Source organism: Pagrus major, chromosome 9 (genome assembly GCF_040436345.1).
Source record: "Pagrus major chromosome 9, Pma_NU_1.0".
Lineage (NCBI taxonomy): Eukaryota > Metazoa > Chordata > Actinopteri > Spariformes > Sparidae > Pagrus > Pagrus major.
The window spans coordinates 6,934,196-6,951,953 of record NC_133223.1 but is presented as its reverse complement, the minus strand read 5'-3'; the positions used below and the strand labels follow the sequence as shown (position 1 = coordinate 6,951,953).

At 40.7% G+C, this 17,758-nt stretch overlaps 1 protein-coding gene across 1 annotated transcript in view; it reads left to right on the top strand.

Annotated features, from left to right (window-relative positions):
- The first annotated feature begins 238 nt into the window (after window positions 1-238).
- cntnap5a (contactin associated protein family member 5a) overlaps window positions 239-17,758 on the top strand; it is a 90,614-nt gene continuing 73,094 nt past the window's right edge. Inside the window, exons 1-2 of the mRNA XM_073473673.1 lie at window positions 239-379; window positions 13,605-13,752. Of these exons, the coding sequence (XP_073329774.1) occupies window positions 254-379; window positions 13,605-13,752 (274 nt within the window). The 5' untranslated portion in view covers window positions 239-253. The remainder of the gene's footprint in view (window positions 380-13,604; window positions 13,753-17,758) is intronic.

Here is a 17,758-nt window from a genome sequence, read left to right as displayed (position 1 = left end):
CCCTAAACTGTGGCAGCTGCAGAGTCACTTCACCTTGAACTCTTCACATACTCCCTGTGTACACATCGGGACTTGCATTCAGAGCCCAGTCGCAACTGAGCATAAAAACCACAACAATCCACTGCTGATCCACAATATCGATGTTTAATGGAACCCTCTGTCTGTATTTCTCTGCAATACCTCAGGAGCAGGAGGTTGGTCTCCCATGGTGACTGACCAAGAGCCCTGGCTCCAGGTGGACCTCAAGGAGCAGATGGAGGTGACGGCTGTGGCCACACAGGGACGGTATGACAGCTGGGACTGGGTCAGCAGTTACCTGCTGCTCTACAGCGACACGGGCCGGGTCTGGAAACAGTACAGGCATGAGGACGGCGTCGGGGTGAGTCTCCATCAGCTTTCTGTAAGACTTTGTGTTCATCATTGATTTGCTGTGTACTGTTTGCCTCTGAAATCAAGCAGAATCAATATTTGGATTCAGACTCAGATAATTTAAATTTACATTCCGCCTCTCTGTTGCATAAGATCTGTCTTCTTCATGCTGTGTTCTCCATTGACCTATTGATGACGTTGTGGGTCATAACACATCCTCTCACTTTTTCCGACACATTTCAAGGTGTGGGATGTGTCTGTTGTCAATGCGCTCATTAGACTGTTTCCATCCTCCATGTTATGTCACAACTTGTCATGTCAGCCTGTACGAGGACTTCAGGTCTAAGAAAAGAGCCCTGTGTCGGCACATGTCATTAATTCTTTATTGTGTTTGCCCCAGTTATGTCAAGGGCTGCTGCAACATGTTAAATTGTTTCTCTGGGACTTTTTCTGCATGGCAGTCCAATTAGCAGGGTGTGTTGTTGCCCACAGCCGCACGTTCTTTTTTCCATTGTGTTGAAATTAAAAGAGTATGGAGTTGTGGGGGTGAAAATTATGTCAAATGTTGTGTGTTGCCTTTAATTATTTACCCGCCTCCATCGCTTTAAAAATGCAGTATCTACTGGAATGTAGGAATTGAAGATGAAATAAAACAGCTTGATGTGGAATGAGACAGTTCTGACTGTGACACAGGGCTAACCAGGCTGGCCTACAGAAATGGCTGCCAAGGTCCAGTGAGTGGATCTCCCCCGATTCTGCTTCACTCATTTCAATGCATGCAGACGCTCCTTTTCCTCCAACCTGAACAGATGCACAACATCTTTGCTATTATCATATAGGGGGATGGTCGCTCCTTCGAAGATGCTAGCTACCTCTCTGAGTAGTAAGTTAAGCTGTACTGTTATCTATCGATCACCTCCTCAGCTTGGTTCACCTCAGCCTGCTGAGCTGAATGAAAAAAGTTGATCATTTTTCATTATTATTTCGGTCTAAAGCCCTTTTTTTTTAATAATAAAGTAATGTAGCACCCTCTCTTTCTTCTCCTTTCTTTTCTCACATCATGATTTATGTGCAAGTCCTGCCATGGCAAGGAAATTGACTCCAACATTAGCTATTATAAAGCTTACTGTACGTCAGTGAATCTCTCAGGTACTTTTGACATTTTGACAATGCGTACAAAAGAAAAAATCATTCATGCCATACCAGGAGAGGAGGTTTAAGTCATTAGTCATAAATATACATATTTTTTTGTTTTTTTAAAAAGTAATGCTAATTATTTTTCTTTAATAGTCTTAAACGTGTGCTATATTAGGCAATGCCATGTCCAAGAGGAAATATGGAGGAGACATTAGTTCATCTATAGGATCTAATTATGTAAAATCCAGCAAAAAGTGATGTAATGTGCTTAAAAGGTCTGCAAACCTGAGGCTATTCTAACTAGCTAACGAGCTACTCAGTCCATCCAATGTATTACACTGGGATTTTACACTATAAGTTAATCACATCTATTATCTAATCAACAACAACAACAAAACTGTTTAAATTTAATGTTATTTTTTTGTTGTTTTTTTGTCAGAATTTCACACTAGAATCAGCACAAGCCAGTGACAAACGGAGGTGCTGATGAGGAGCAAAGTGTTCTCAGTGGTTAACATTTCTTGGTGCCATCATGTGAGCATTCTTTAATCAGTCCTGCTTTTAACATGTTCCCAGCATCCCCAGTGTAGATGACACCTGTGATAGAAGTGATTATTGCTGGTGTCCAAGCAGCTCAGCCCCAGACAGCTTTACCCTTTATCCCCCCGTTATGTGTGGCACTGCGTCTAAATGTTGAAGCCTGACCAGAATGTAAACATTTCACACACACTATGTTCAATAATATGTTGACACTAAAAGACCAAATGTGTTTAAATCCAAGGCTGAAAATAGTCCCTATTAAATACACAATTTACTTTTCTGTTCAAGTAGCGTTTACTAAAATCTAGAGTGCCTGGCTTTTTAGAAAACTATTGAGCCTTTGTTTAATTAAACATGGTAGTTTTGATGTCTTTACTCCAGAGTATAATTTCTAAGTTTTGCAATGAGCCAATGTGAAGAACAACAATCAATTTCAATGAATAAATAAATGAAAACATTTATTTATTTATTTCATAATGGAGGGCTGAAATAGAACAGCAAATAGTACTTAAACACGTATGAGCATAATGAGCAAAGGTTTAAATATGTGTAAAATACCCATTTACAGGAGCAACAATGGCTGTGCAGCCTTCAGCAGCAGCTCAGTCTGCTCATATCTCAGACCAGATACTGAATGTTAAAGATTTCGTGGACCATCTGGCTAAACTGTTGCATATTTTTTGTAATTGTACACATGTAAGAGGTTTATGTAAACAAGTAACATTACTCAATTTTTAATTAGTTCCAAGAAATACATAGTGAAGAAATAAAAGTGTACAGTTCCCCACAAATAACATGAAATATTTACAGTGACACTGACTAAGACGTTTCCTTGATGTGTTATCCAGTGACTGACTTGTTGAAATATCATGACAAACAGCTTGCAGCTCCTTCCACACACTGTCAGCCTTCGTTTAGTTTGGTCTGAATACGGAAGAAAAGCTGCTGTGAAGTGAGAAGAAGAGACGTTACGTATAGAGTAGATGTTACCAACATGACCTGCAGCTACCTCCTTTGTTAGTGACTTATGAGAGAGAAAAGAGAGGAAATGATTGTGTTTCAAATATTAACATTCATATAGCACTCAAACACAACACAGTACTGCGTAATACCAGTCAAAACAGGAAACATCCTCCTTAAACGTGGCGTGCGTTAAAACCAGGCGTGACTGTTGTTTATATCATCTGATGTGTATTAAATGCACACTCACACAAACCATTAAACCCCCACGCCTCCCCACTTCTCTGTGGTGCTCAAGTGAACTTGGGCTTATAGATATTGCAGGGATGAATGGCAGCCAATTAGTCTGCAATCTCTAATGAAGCTCACACCCGAGCTGACTGACTAAAGCTTTCACCAAGACGTTGAAGATAGTAACTCACGTCCGTCTGGCATTTTAACAAGTGAAGCTCAAAGGTAACGGCTCACTGCCAGAAACTGAACTCGGGGGGCCTAATGAGAGAGAAGCAGCTGCTGAAATGGCTGCTAGCTCTCAGGCACTCTGAGCTAACGCCGAGCCAAATTAGCTCCATGGAAGAATTAGCTCTGTTAAAAATTGGGCTAAAGATCGACAATCCTTCCGGCATCTCCGAGAGGCTGCGACGTTTAAAGACCAAATGATATGGAAGCATTACAGGCCTCCCAGAAGTCTGGCTTAAAATAGACTGTGTATATAATATAATATAATAACCACCTGCTACAGCGTCGGCTGGTTATTCTTTACCTTGTGTGTGTGTGTGTGTGTGTGTGTGTGTGTGTGTGTGTGTGTGTGTGTGTGTGTGTGTGTGTGTGTCCATAGCAAACTTTTGCTAATGGAACCAGCACAGAAGCAGTTTTAAGTAGTTTGCCAAGTGTCTGTCTGTCTGTCTGTCTGTCTGTGGACAGATTTTGTCTCCATGACAACTTCAGTCACCGTTCAAGAGGCTGTGACAAGACTTCACAGGTAGTTGAGATCAAAATGAAGGTTGGGTTCTGTGAGGGCTGTGGTACTAATGGGTCGAACATGAACATGTTAACAGATGTCATGGCTAATGTGACCCCATAGCAAGATGGTCTATAATATAATATAACATAACATAACATAATGCAATATAACACAATATGTATGTATATATATATATATACATATATATATATATATATACATATATATATATATATATATATATATATATATATATATATATATATATATATATATATATATATACATATATATATATAGATACATATATATATATATAACAACATTCAACTACTGTTACACAAATGTGATGATGGTCTACCCATGAATCCTTGTGCAATCAGCTAAGTAAGCTAACTAAATGTTAGGCTTCATCACTGTGCAGCACCCATCTATAAAAGTAAAGTGGTGAGTTAACTCCTGCCAGTCTCACTCCCTGGGCGTTAAATACTGACATTTTGTCATGCTCCTTGGTGTAAAGCTTTCTGGCAGGAAGGCTTTGGGCTCTGCACACAACACTGAATCGTTTGTTGTGTATCTGTATGAGACAACAAAGGGCTACAAAGCAGCATTAGTATTTGATGACCTGGGATGAGAACGTATTTCTGGAACATATTAGCCAGTTAGCTACACATTATTGTAGGCCCAGTTTAATATGCAACAGAATGTCATTCATTAAATGCAGGATCAGTGCTCTGTCTCTCTTTCAGCTGAGGGGTTCTTGGCATGAAAAAGACCCCTGGATCAAAGAGCGAGCCATGGGAGCATTAAATAAAGTTTATTGAGAACATAAATAATTTTCCTCTAAATGAAGCTCTAGCTAAGTTCAGACAGGAAGACTACTCTTTCACATGCTCAGTCCTTAGTTGAATTTGCATACCATCCTTTCATCTACCCCTCTCACTCCTCTCACTCATAATTGCCGGTCATTATCTGGACCCGTCAGTTGATATCAGCTGCTTACAACAGCCGGGCACATCTATCCAACAGCACATGGACACACCGTCACTGTTAGCCTGTCATCTTGCTGCTTTTTTTTAAAAAATGCAACTGTCTCCAGCCTCAAGTTCATTCATGCTGCTGTTGCACGCGCCCTCCACCTCCCCATCGCCACCCAGTCTTCGAAGATTCACAAGCTACATCAGCTTCATCGTTTTATCAGCCCATCTGTCTGAGAAGAGTTATCTACCACCACCACCAGTGTCTGGACTCCATGCAGAACTAAACTACGAGAAGACTCCATAACCTAAACTGACAAACAAAGCCACAGAAACAGGGCTACCAGACCTTCATCCTCAAAAAGAAAACAAAACATCAACAAACACAGACAATCTGAAGCCGGTCAGGACTGCTTGGTCTGCAGAAGAAGAGAACACCTGAGAGAAGGAAAGGAGAACAGAGGACGAGGAAACACAGAAGGGGGAGCGCGTAACATGCTGTAGTAAACATTGTCTTTACTTCATTCACTAGTTTCTCCTGATTGAAAGAAATTATAGGATATTTTGTGTGCAAAGTTGGTACGTTTCACTTGAATCTATTTTAAAGATTTCTTCTGGGGTAAAATGTCACCCTGATGACTCCAGCAGCCGCTCCCAAAACTTAAAAATGATGCGGCCTAGTATGAAATTGGAAAATCTCCCGGGGCTCGCCCAAACTTTTAATCACAACTCTGATCAACACGTAAGACTAAGAAGAATGTTTTTTTTTTTTCATTAACAATAACAATTCAATGTGAACGTGGGCCTGGGGCAACGCAGTGCAGATTAATTATCCATCCACATACAATTTGTAAAGTTGCATATCTTTGCATGCAAACACATGAAGTTACAATTCCCTGTTTGCTGACACAATATAAAATATGTTCTGATGTTGTGTTGGTGGTCTGTTCCCAAGGCAAATACGTTTACTCCCCTATATGCCACCCAGCAGTGCAGGTGAAGGTGGGTGGATGGCACATGTATCAATAAGAAAGAGACTTCAACAAAACACCAGAGGAAACAGGTTAGATAAATGAATTACATGCAATTTAAACTTGTTTTATCAGTTCTGATGACTTTTTTAAACATGGGTGGGACGGTCTAAATCATGTCCGAGCCTCATGGGCTCTGGGTGTTGTCACCCAGAGAAAGTTTTGACAAAGCGGATGTCATTTTACCGTATTCTGGTGCCTCTGCAGGGTTTGATACTGTGGGTTCACCAGCATGAGGAAAATTCTTGGTACATTTTTGTAATTTCATCTGCAGTAAGTGTTTGGCCCCAGATCACATATCTGAAGACATTAAAAAGGTAGAAGTGCAGAAATTGATTCAATGAATAATTCAGATTCATCTTTAATAATATCCATGAACTCATTGTTTATTTAAATTGAGGATCTTGTTATGCCTGCTTGTAATTACAAGTTCTGTTAAATTAATTTCTTTAATGTTATAAAATCAATGAGTAAAGTGGAGAGGACACATGTAGTGCGCCTTCTCCCATAAACTACATTCATCTTCCAATCATTTCTATTACTATGAGAAATCACCAGTCAGTGTGTGTGTGAGCAAATCCATCAAGTTAGCTGTATAACATCATGATAGCTTCGTGGCACACAGATAGACACTGGGTTAAATGCCAAGCTTTGATTTCCGGTGAGTTGACAGTTTCCTGAACATGTTGTGGGGACAGTGTGTGACCCACCTTAACTCAGCCACCTGGCAACAAGGCATCAAAATGACTAGAACGTTATCGGCAAGCTTGTGTGAATGTGCGTGCTATGTGTCAGTCTGCCCGGGTGCACGGTAGCAGGAAAATGTGTTATGGCATTTCATCGATTTGAACATTTTCTCAGTAAGCAAGCGGACTGGAGTTGATTTGATAATGAAGCACAATTACACAGCGTTCTGAAAGGAGCACCAAGTAGATAAACTGATTCATTTTCAACATGGTAAAAGTTTGTGGCTTGTTTTGAGGACTGTAAATATCCATACAAAATGTTATGACAATCTGGACAGTATCTATGGACGTATCTCGCTTCAGACATCCTCATTCTTAAATTCTGCGTGCCGTGTCGAAGGCAACTGGACTTGTTTCAGTTTCTTGAAGATTCAAGACTCATTATTAAACTTTACCACTTGGTACTAAGACACTCAGAAACATGTCAAAACACTGAAAATAGAAATTAAATCACAAATGGGCTTTGCCATCTAATAGAACACAAATGTAAATAACATTTTCTCCCAGTGCAAACATTCAAATGTTTTCACAGTTTCTCCTTTTGTTTAACTCTCTCTCCTCACTTGCTCATTTACCCCTTACCTCACTAATGTGTTGACATCACTGTTCCCGCAACCAGGCTGCGTTGTGAGCAAAGCTTGTTGTTTTGCAAGAGGAGCATGTGAAACAACAGGAAGGCACAAGCTGATGATAACCTAATTAGAATGAAATGTCTGTGGAAGGTGCGTTCTCTAGCATTGGGTCCAGATTACCTTCATTATCCCTGAGAAGTGTTATTTAAAAAAAAAATGTTGTAATTGAGCTGTCAATGATTCTGCTCCTTAAGGGGGGAATTTAAACACTGATTGTCCATGCTTGTTAGCCGTTCAGGTGGATGGGAATCTAACAAGGACTGAAATGTGTTTGCTTGAGTGCTAATTTGTGTTTTATCTGAGGATTTTTCTGCTTCCAGTTTCAGTACTCCTTGGGTTGAAATGTTGTTCTGTCGGCCAGTCGGTCAAGCACTTGAAATATCTCAACTATTTAAAGACACTGTTAAAAAAATATGGATCCTCTTGACAGCGGTGTTTCCCTGAGGTTTCATTTAGCCGAACATGAGGTTCACATTTGTGGTTTTCAGTGAAGTATCTTGACAACTGTAGGATGGATTGCCATGATATTTTTTACATATATTTAAGGTCCCATGAGGTTGAATTATAACAAATCAGATGTAACTTCAAGGGGTTTGCCTCTAGCAGTGTCATCACATCACATTAAAGGGGTAACTCCAACAAATTTACACATTAAAGTATTTACAGGTCTTGTGGAGTACGCCTGCATAAGTGTAAAAATAGTACGGCTCCCAAGGAAGCTGCATGTAATCTACTAAACTGTCTCCAGTGATGTCGCTCAGTGGCTGAATTGCATTGTGGGTAATGTAAGCACCAGGTTTTGAACAGAGGAGGAATGCGTGGGATATGTCATGTTTGGTAAAAAAAAAAAGATGAGGACCCAAATGCAGAAGCACACAGGAGGACGGCAGCATGAGGAACTAAAAGGCAAGCTTTATTTCACAAAAGCTGAAATCCAAAAATCATATAATCCCAAAAAGAAGACCAAAATGCCCAAAACACAAAGTAGCAACACAAAAGCAAAGTTCAAATCGGGAAATACACAAAACCAGAAACATAGCGTGAGGGGAAACAGGAGACACTGGAGGGAACAGGCTCAGGTGAAACACAGGAGAATCACTCAGGAGGATTACACAGGAGGAAAAACGGACCGACTGACAAAGACATGAGGGAGCACGCAGACTACATACACACAAGAGCTGACTACAAACAAGACAAGGTGAACACAGAAAAAGGGCGGGAAATTCACACAAAGGGAGGAACTGAAAAGCAACACACAAGAGATAAAACTTGAAAGTAAAACAGGAAATTACAGAAACACAAACTGAAACATGACAGGGGAAAAGAAATGATCATTTGTTTTTAACTGTCCGTAATGACTGAACACTGTCTCAGCTGACTGTGTGTTCAATGCTAAGTTAGCATGCTAACCCCAGAAATTAAGTTGATGAATATAGTCAGTGTTAAACCTGCCGTATGTCAGCAAGTAAACCTTTTCACTGTGAACATGCTGCCTGTTATGTTGTTAACAGGACCAAAGTGCAGAAAACAAACCCCATAATGTGTAAACCTAAACCTAAACCTACTACAAGAACTGACAAGGAAAACAGGACCAACTGAATCAGTGGTTCTCAAACTTTTTCATGTGAATGACCCCTAAAGTGACACACGTCAGACCACAGACCTCCATCTGATACAAATTTTACTTTTAGATGTGTTATACCACACACTGCTCTCAGCCTCCCCCTGGACCTACGTCAGCAGAGTTTCAGTGGACCGAAACGTTAGAAGTCTTAACAAATTTGGTGATGCTGAGCAGGAGCAGCATGCAGGAACTTCTTTTCTTCGGACTGAAGTGATACTTTCCTGTTTTTGTTGGATGTGCGACTATTGCTTTTGAATTTATTACAGAAAGTGTATGAAACCCATGATCAAAGTAGTCATCCATACTTATGGATGAAAGTATAGTGAAAAAAAAATGATTCCCTGTTTTGCTGGGGACCCCTAGAACCCCCTCAAGGACCTCTAAGGCTCCCAAGACACCACTTGAACCACTGAACTAAATAGCTCCATATTATTGCAAGCTTTGGTTAGACAAATGACAAGGACGATCAGGCAGACTATCGGCCCGTACTCTCTGCTGGCAGGATTGTGCTCCTGGTGTGAATGTCAGCTCCAGAATGAGCACCCTGGACAGCAATCCTCACAGTTGCCATGCTGATGTTAACACTTAGCTTAAAGCATCACTGTGCCTCAGTACAGCCTCACAGGGCTGCTGGGGTGGCTGCAGACTCCTGTTGTACATTGAAGAAATTGATATAATTATAACACAACACCTTCATCTAACCTAGCCCAGAATTTCACTCAATAGGTGCAGTAGCCTTTTCTTGCTTAACAGAGACATGTCAGGCCCTCTGCTGATAAGATATTGGGGAGATAGCTGAGGTCGTGTTGATCCTTTTCAGGGAACTGTTGGCTGACTGACAGGTGATCAGGGATTGCTGGAGTATTTTCACTCTTGGCAAGGTCACATACTCGTGGCTTCGCTGTGCATTCCCTCAGGGTGTTTAACTGGTCAGTGACCTTTTTCGAAATATTGCATCTCCTCTTCGCCAGCAGCAGGATTTATCCCCCAGCGAACTGATTAAAATAAACGTATGTGCCTGTGCTGTATGCAACACAAAGGAAAAGTGACTCAGGGGAGCTCATCACTGGAGAGGAAGAGTAAAGAGTCTTAATGAATGAGAGAAGAGACTGTTACGCAGTGACAGAAACATAAATAGAAATAATGAAGTCACTGTGGGGTTAGGTCTGTTTGCGTGGGTAAGGACCCGGCTCGGTCCTCTGGACCCCTGGAAAATCTTCAGTACCCTCAGGCCTTTATTCTGAGACTTTACTTCATCTCCCAGCTGGAACACACAGGATTTTCTGTTGCAAGTTTTTCCTAAGTGGAAAAAAAACAAACGTCATCGCTGAGGACAGCCTCAGTGGTGTGCTTGTAGTGGTATTGCTCCTGAATACTAATGACTCATGCTGACGTGTGTGAGTTTTTCGGCTAATGGATAGTGAGAATGATTGCACTGCGGCCTCAGTCAGAGTTGATTGGGTTCATTAGATTTTCCAGACATTCAGCTGGGAGTCAAGTGGAAAGACGGGGTTAATGATGAGGACAAAACTAAGAGGCAGAGTTTCACAAGCTGTGTAAGAAACATATAGCATGCACTCAACATATATCTTGTTTCTGATCCCTTTCAAAGGATAAAAAAAAGCTGTGTTTTCTGAGTCCTGCTTGGTTTTCACCTGAAGGATTTTGGCATTTCTGTTCTGTTGTCATCGCTTTTCACTCTGGTTGGAAGTGGGCAGGGTGCAGCTGGAAAGAAAAGCTGATGTCACGTATTTCCACACACCAATCAGAGTTTAACAACATTTGATTCAGTGTGTGTGACAGTTGGTGCTTCAAAGCTTACTGTTGCCATGGCAATCGACATCCGAATCACTATTTGAATGCTTTGTTTTTTGTTTCTCGAAGCAGCGACGAAAAAGAGGCAAAAGACTGATGATGGAGCTTCTCTATGGCATTGAATTAGTCTCTAAACACATGCACATAAATACCAGGTGTGTGCAGGTGATTCCAGCACAGTATCAGCAAGGAAAATCATTCTCGCAAGCATTTCTGCTCAGCGTGCACAAATGTGATCCAGCATTGTGATGGAACAGTCTGATATCACTGTGTTAGTGTCGTTGCCGGAACATCATAATTAATGTTGCTCCAGTACCATCAATGCAACTCACCAAGCATATTTTTGTAATGTCATAACTTTGCGACTCGGGGAAGACGAGAAAGACATGTGATTAACATCGTGAAAGGATAACGCAAACAATGTTTTCCTAAACCTGACCATGTATTTTCGTTACCTAAACCTCACCAAACAGTGGAGAAAAAGAAATAGTAAACTAAATGTGAGTCCTGTACTACCCGATCAGCCACGACAGCTGGCTCAAGTTACCGACTGTCACTTGTATATATGTTTTTTTTATCATGTCTTGCTCTATATCTCATCTATATGCCAGTATCAGGCCATATGATAGCAAATAAGTTGTTTGTAAGTATTCTAAATGGTATTTTAGAGTTTGTAGTTTCCTGAAAAAATGTTAAAATTGTGCAATCAGGAGCACATAGTAGTTTTTTGTCCAATAAACGCTCTCTTAATTTTTATGACGCTGCCATAAGTGTATGAAAAGAAGGGCGCAACCAGACAGGAGTGTTTCTGGGAACCAGGCCTTCAAGATTACTTTACAAAAACACACATTTTTAACAAAAAACACATCATTTCAGATTTTTTTTACTCACTGATCTTGGTGAGAGTGGATCATACTTTAAGGAGAAAGTATTTTCTGTTTCCTTCTTTGAGGTCATCCAGCTGCTCTGCCACAACTATGGACAGTTAGCTTTAATTATTGCTAAAGTAACTGCTAACTACTGCTAACCAGCAGCCTCCCAATGAACACCTCCAGACTACTGACACCAGAAGCTTTGTTACTAAAGTAAGTAACTGGGGTGCTGAGCCAATCCACCACAACCACCTTGGTACTGTATTCTACTGTCGCGGTCTGGCCGTGTTTACTGATAGCTGCCAGTCCGCAGAGATTGAGGACTGCTAGCACTAAAGCATTTTAATCACAGAGTATAGTCTATAAGAAAACAATGATCTTATGGCCCTCCAGAAGCTTTGAAACTTTGCGGGTTAAATGGAAGTCAGACCAGAAAAACCTGTGCCCACACAGTCCTGATAAAGAATACAAATAAATAATAAATTAATACATTTTTTTTCAAAACTTCATCTTTATCGTTAATTCTCTGGTGCTGATTATCATTATATGTTCTAAAGTAATGCTTAAGATTTGAAATCACATTGCAGGGGCTTTAGATTACAGCTTTTGAATGCGGAGCAATCAAACAGTCTTCTGCTGCAGTGTCTCACACAAAGCCTGAGAATAACAAGGTCATGGCTAGAGCCCTGCATGACAAGCACAGCAGTGAGTTTTCATCAGCCTGATTCCCAATAAAACACCAGCGACTAATGAGATTTTGTGACTGAAAGCATTTAGAAAGCTCCAGTGTTGTGAATATGCATGTGTTGTTTTTTCGAGGCCAATGTGTTTCTCTTATTTCCTTTGGTCTAAAAGCTGTTTGCACTGCTTAAGTAATACATTGGCTTTGACCAAATGTGTAAGCCCCGGTGCTATTTGTTAATCCCTCCTGTGCAGACGTGAATTATTCTGCATGTGTAAATAAGCCTGGCCTGTACGTGTGTTAAGATTCAGCCACGAGGCTCCTCTCAGTAGCTGGCTCAAAACGAGAAAGTGGTGGCATAAATCACAATAACAGCCTTACCGGTTGCACAGTCGCCTTGATTATCTACCAAGAGGCAGTATCCTGGTGCATTCACTGATCCTTCAGCTGTGCAGCGTTTCTAAAAGGACTGGATGGTCATTTGTGCCACTGGTCTTTGTGTTTCTTTTGTTGCTGAGAGGTGAATGATTGGCCTTGTCAGACTGAGACTATTCACAAAACCCTGGAGTGCCGCTGTCAATGATCTATATTTTCAGTTCTTTATAGTACGAGTACTTATTGATTTGATATGTCACCTGCCTGGAATCGGTTATGAAGAAGCTGGTAATCAGTCATTGGAGAGGAGAGGTTCTTTGTCTCTGTTTCTGTCTGCATCTCTCTCTGTTTCTGTTTATGTCCCCTGGCTTCGTCTGGTGCAGACTGAATGGAGAAGAGGGGTGGGAGAGAGAAAGAAGAATGACATCTCACCGCTGCACTCAGAGGTGTTTGTTTTTAGCTCCGCAGGGTGAAAACACAATACGCGAGCCCTTATATTGCCCCTGGCTGCCTCAGTGGTGATTTTTCCTCACATGGACTCACTTGAACGAATACTCTCATATTTCTGGACCGCACAATGATTCTTATCACTTTACATCAAATAGTATGTTCAAGGATAGGAAGAAGACATTGCCCTTGGCTGTGCTTTGTCAGCACTTTGTTGTTGTTCGTGCTATTCAAGGATTTAGATTTCTTTTATTCTGCTTATATTTCAGATATTCGGCTAAAAAAGACTTTTCTACTCCCTGGTGAAATAATATTACTACTCACTTACAATCTGAGGGCATTTTTGTCCCTCACCGGAGCCTTGGTCACTTGCTTTACATCACTTTTATGCCACCGTCATGACTGCAATCTTTGTCCCTCCTTGCTCCTGCAGAGATTTGTCGGGAATACGAATTCAGAGGCCGTCGTCCAGAACAAGCTGTCCCACCCAGTGAGAACACGTTTCCTGCGTTTCATCCCTCGCGACTGGAACCCCAGCGGCTGGATGGGCCTCAGAGTGGAGGTGTATGGCTGCTCCTACAGTGAGTAACACACACCCTGGAGTTAATACCACAGTCTGAGAGCACTCAGTCTACGCATCAGACGCTCTGTAGTTACACTGCCTAGAAGGATTTGTTCATTTGTGCATCCGGCTTTGCAGCTACGCTCTTGATGGAGAGTAATGAGGACTATTTTCTCTTCACTCAGTTTTAACACGCTGTTTGATACTCCAGACAGCATATGATACGATGAATCAAAACCGCAACAGCCAGGGTCTGAAACACACATCTGCACATATCTCCTCACATTTAACACTTCCAGAATAAAACTTGATAATTCAAACCAGGAAGCCAGCAGCTTCAGACTGAATGTTGGAGAGTCTGGTGAGACTGTGGCTCTGGGTTTCAGTTTTTAGAAAAAAGGCTCCAAAAAATTTTAAAAAAACAACAAAAAAATATATATATATATGTGTGTATATATATATTTATATATATATAAAATGGCTCCACAGCTCGTCCGCATTATAATCCAAGCCTCCGGAAGCCCCCGAGATCCTAGATTGATTTGGAAAGATGCATATTACGTCATTTTTTAAAATGAAATCTTCACTGTAGCTGCTACGCTTAAAGCGTTAGCACACACCTCATCTGAAGTGAGTGCACAAGACACATGGAGGGTGTAAATAAAACCTTTTCAAATCAATGTGGGATTTCAGGGCATCCAGAGACTGGGATTACGCAGGATGAGCTGTATGGAGCCATTTTATGTTCTGATTCAAAGGAACAGTTCACCCAACAATGAACTACTCGCTCTCATGCTGCTTGAAAGTCAGGTGAACATTTGTAGTCCACAAAACATTTCTGGAGCTTCACAGCAAAACAGCGTTGCATAATTCTCCTCAACATCTGAATTAGCTGGGACTGTGGGGAACAGAACGGAAATGAAAATATAAAATCCATCAGGAAGCCTGAAAAAACGTTATTTACGTGGGTGCACATAATGGAGTAAATAACCTCCTTTGAAATGAATTTTGGACATCAGGGCCTCCAGAGACTTGGATTACACCAAACAAGCTGTATGGACCAGTGTGGTTCTGTTTTCACGTGGGTCAGTTTTTTGGTTGGTTGGTTGGTTGGTTTGTCAGCAGGATTACACAAACATTACTGAGCACAACATTTGGATGGAGGATGGGTCTCTGCCCAGAATAGACTCCATTAACTTCTGGTGCAGATCCAGATAACGGAACGGATCCAAGAATTGTTTTCTCACTTTCTTTAACATTGCATGTTTTTTCCATTTCCATTTCCATTAATTTCTCAGGCAGTGATCCATGGATTTAGATTTTTTTAAAGAGTGAGTACAAAAAGGGGTGTTGGGCCTTGGCAGAGGTATGCACTCTACAGTGTGCCAATCCAGTTTTCTGTTGTTTTTCCATTATGTTGTGAAACAAGTCTCCAGCTACTTCAGTTGTTTAGGAGAATGCTGCATCACTGTTTTGCTGTGAAACTCCAGAAATGTTTCGTGGACTATGACACTTCACCTGACATTTTTTATCAGCATGGGAGTAAATAGATAATGCCTGAGTTTTCATTTTTAAGTGAACTTTTCCTTTTCTTAGTTAGATCATTAGGTTGCTGATGTTAATACTAACAAGGTTCTAACACAAGCGGGCCAATTAATGCCAAATTCATAATTTACTTTGCTTGTTTATCTTTCCCATCATTACTTAATTATCTTCTTGTCTCAATGAAAAGCTGTCATCCAGAGATAAATACCTCATTATCTCAGGATGACATGTTTTTATACTTCTCGTATAATAGAGAGTCTGTCCATGTGGGATGCATCACGGAGTCATTGTTCTCTGCTGTAACCTAAAGGACAAGGGGGGAACTAAGTGGGCCTATTCATAAAGTGCGACATACATAGGCTAGCTTCAAGGAGTGAGGCACACACCAGATGTGCCTCCCAGACAGAAGAATCAGTCACGGAACAGTGGCTGGGATGTGCCAATCCTGGGAGCGAGTGTTAAAAATTGCTTTTTTTGTGGCGTTTCAGTCTTTGAGGAGAGCCAAGACACGCCTGTGTGTGTGTGTATGTGTGTGTGTATGTGTGTGTGTGTGTGGGTGCATATAGAAAACAACAGCTGCAGGTTTGCCAAAGTGCATCACATGACTCCAGTGTGTGCTCCCCTCAATTTAGGCTGTGAATTATCTGAAGATAATGAAATAAGTTTTCTTTCAGTCTTTTTAAAGTAAAACAGAAATAAAACAAGCCAGTTATTTCTCAAGGATAACAATCTCAGAGCATTGAGTGATAAAGGATGACATTAATGGGTTCCATACTTCCATGCCTAACAAACTAGACTGTGACTGCACAGTGGAGAAAAAGAAATGCTGCTCAGACACACAGCAGCATTTATGAGCAAACCTCAATAAAACACATGTAATGGGGATTCAGTGACACACTCTCCCACGCATTGTGAAGCAGCACTAACTAGATGAGCCAGTGAATTAATGCAGTGTGAAACACAGTCAGAATATCCCACAGTGATCAGTTTTATGATGTCTAACCAACACACAGTAGTGGAGTGTATTAATATTAGACAAGCAGGTATAAAACTAATGCTTCCTCGTATACTTCTTCTTCTTCCACTGGTCAGTTTATCCTTCAACTGCATGTGTATGTGCACAAACTACTGATAATATGAGTAACAATGTTACTGATGAACGAAGAATGAAGTAACAATCACCTGCCATCAGACTGAGAGAGAGACGCAGGCAGGTTTCACTGCCTTGCAGCTCATTCTGCTGCATTACAGACTGTAATCTATACAGGAGTGTCTCTCTGAAGCAGGATTATATGGAGGTGACTGTGAGAGTGCCCCCCACACTATTAACTGATCTCAAATATATTCCTCAGGACTCCCTGAACTCTATTGTATATGAATGAGGAGGGTGAAACACAGAGAGTGTATTACAGATTGAGATTTTCTCCATTTTGACAGCGAGCTGGCTGGTGTTGGTGCTATGAGGAGAACAAAGGCTGAGTACAGTACTCTTTCCTTTGTCAGTCTGATTACTGTATAGCAGCTGGCCTCCCAGCACTGCTGCAGGGTAACAGTGATCAACAGAGCTGCATGTCTCATGACAGACTGCGTACAGACTCATTAACCTGTGCATTTATTTGTTATTGACTCCTCTGTGTTACTGCCACTTAATTACATTTTTAATTATTTGATTGTTTTGATAGTGGTGATGCTGAAAGGATTATTCTCTTATATTAAATTGAATTTAATTAATGCAGCCAGTAGCTATGTTCTGCCTTAATCAAACGGCTTGTCCTAACTCATTTTGCGTTATCGCCCGCCCCTGCTTTTCACAATGTCATCCGCTTTTATCATTCTATTTATTGCTCTTTTGTTTATGCTTTTGTTGTTCCTCTTATTAGTACACAATTACTTCTTATTTTTCCTCTCATCATTTTTTTTTTCAGATTTAGAGTATTATCACACAATTTTATAACATTAAACATTTTCAGTGCAGTCCGATGGAAGTATATGTATTTTTAGTTTTGTGGTTTTCAGTGTCTTTTTTATTTATTTAGTCCAACATGATGCAGACTAAATTGTTACAGCAACTTTGCAAACTGTGACACAAGCAAAGAAGACCATCAGTAAAAAGATTGGCTGTCGTTATTATAGTAAATGTTAATGTTGTCACTGGATTCGGTCTTATCTTGGTATGATGAGCCATAAAATTCAAACAAATTTTTCAAGAGAGAGTGCTGAGGATGGACTGAGGAGTCTCACAGCCTGAGTGAAGATGCTGCTCTGTAGTCTGGTGGTACGGCACTAACACAAACTTAACTTACTTCTGCTTTCTGCACATTTCTTTTAAACATTTGCATTCTCACAAACTCGACAATCAAAGATCAGACTCTTTCTCTTTCTGTCACACTCACGCACACACACACAGTGACTTATTGGAGTTATTATATGCAGGCACTTAAATGGTTATAATTACTATTAACTTTTACTTTTTAACAATT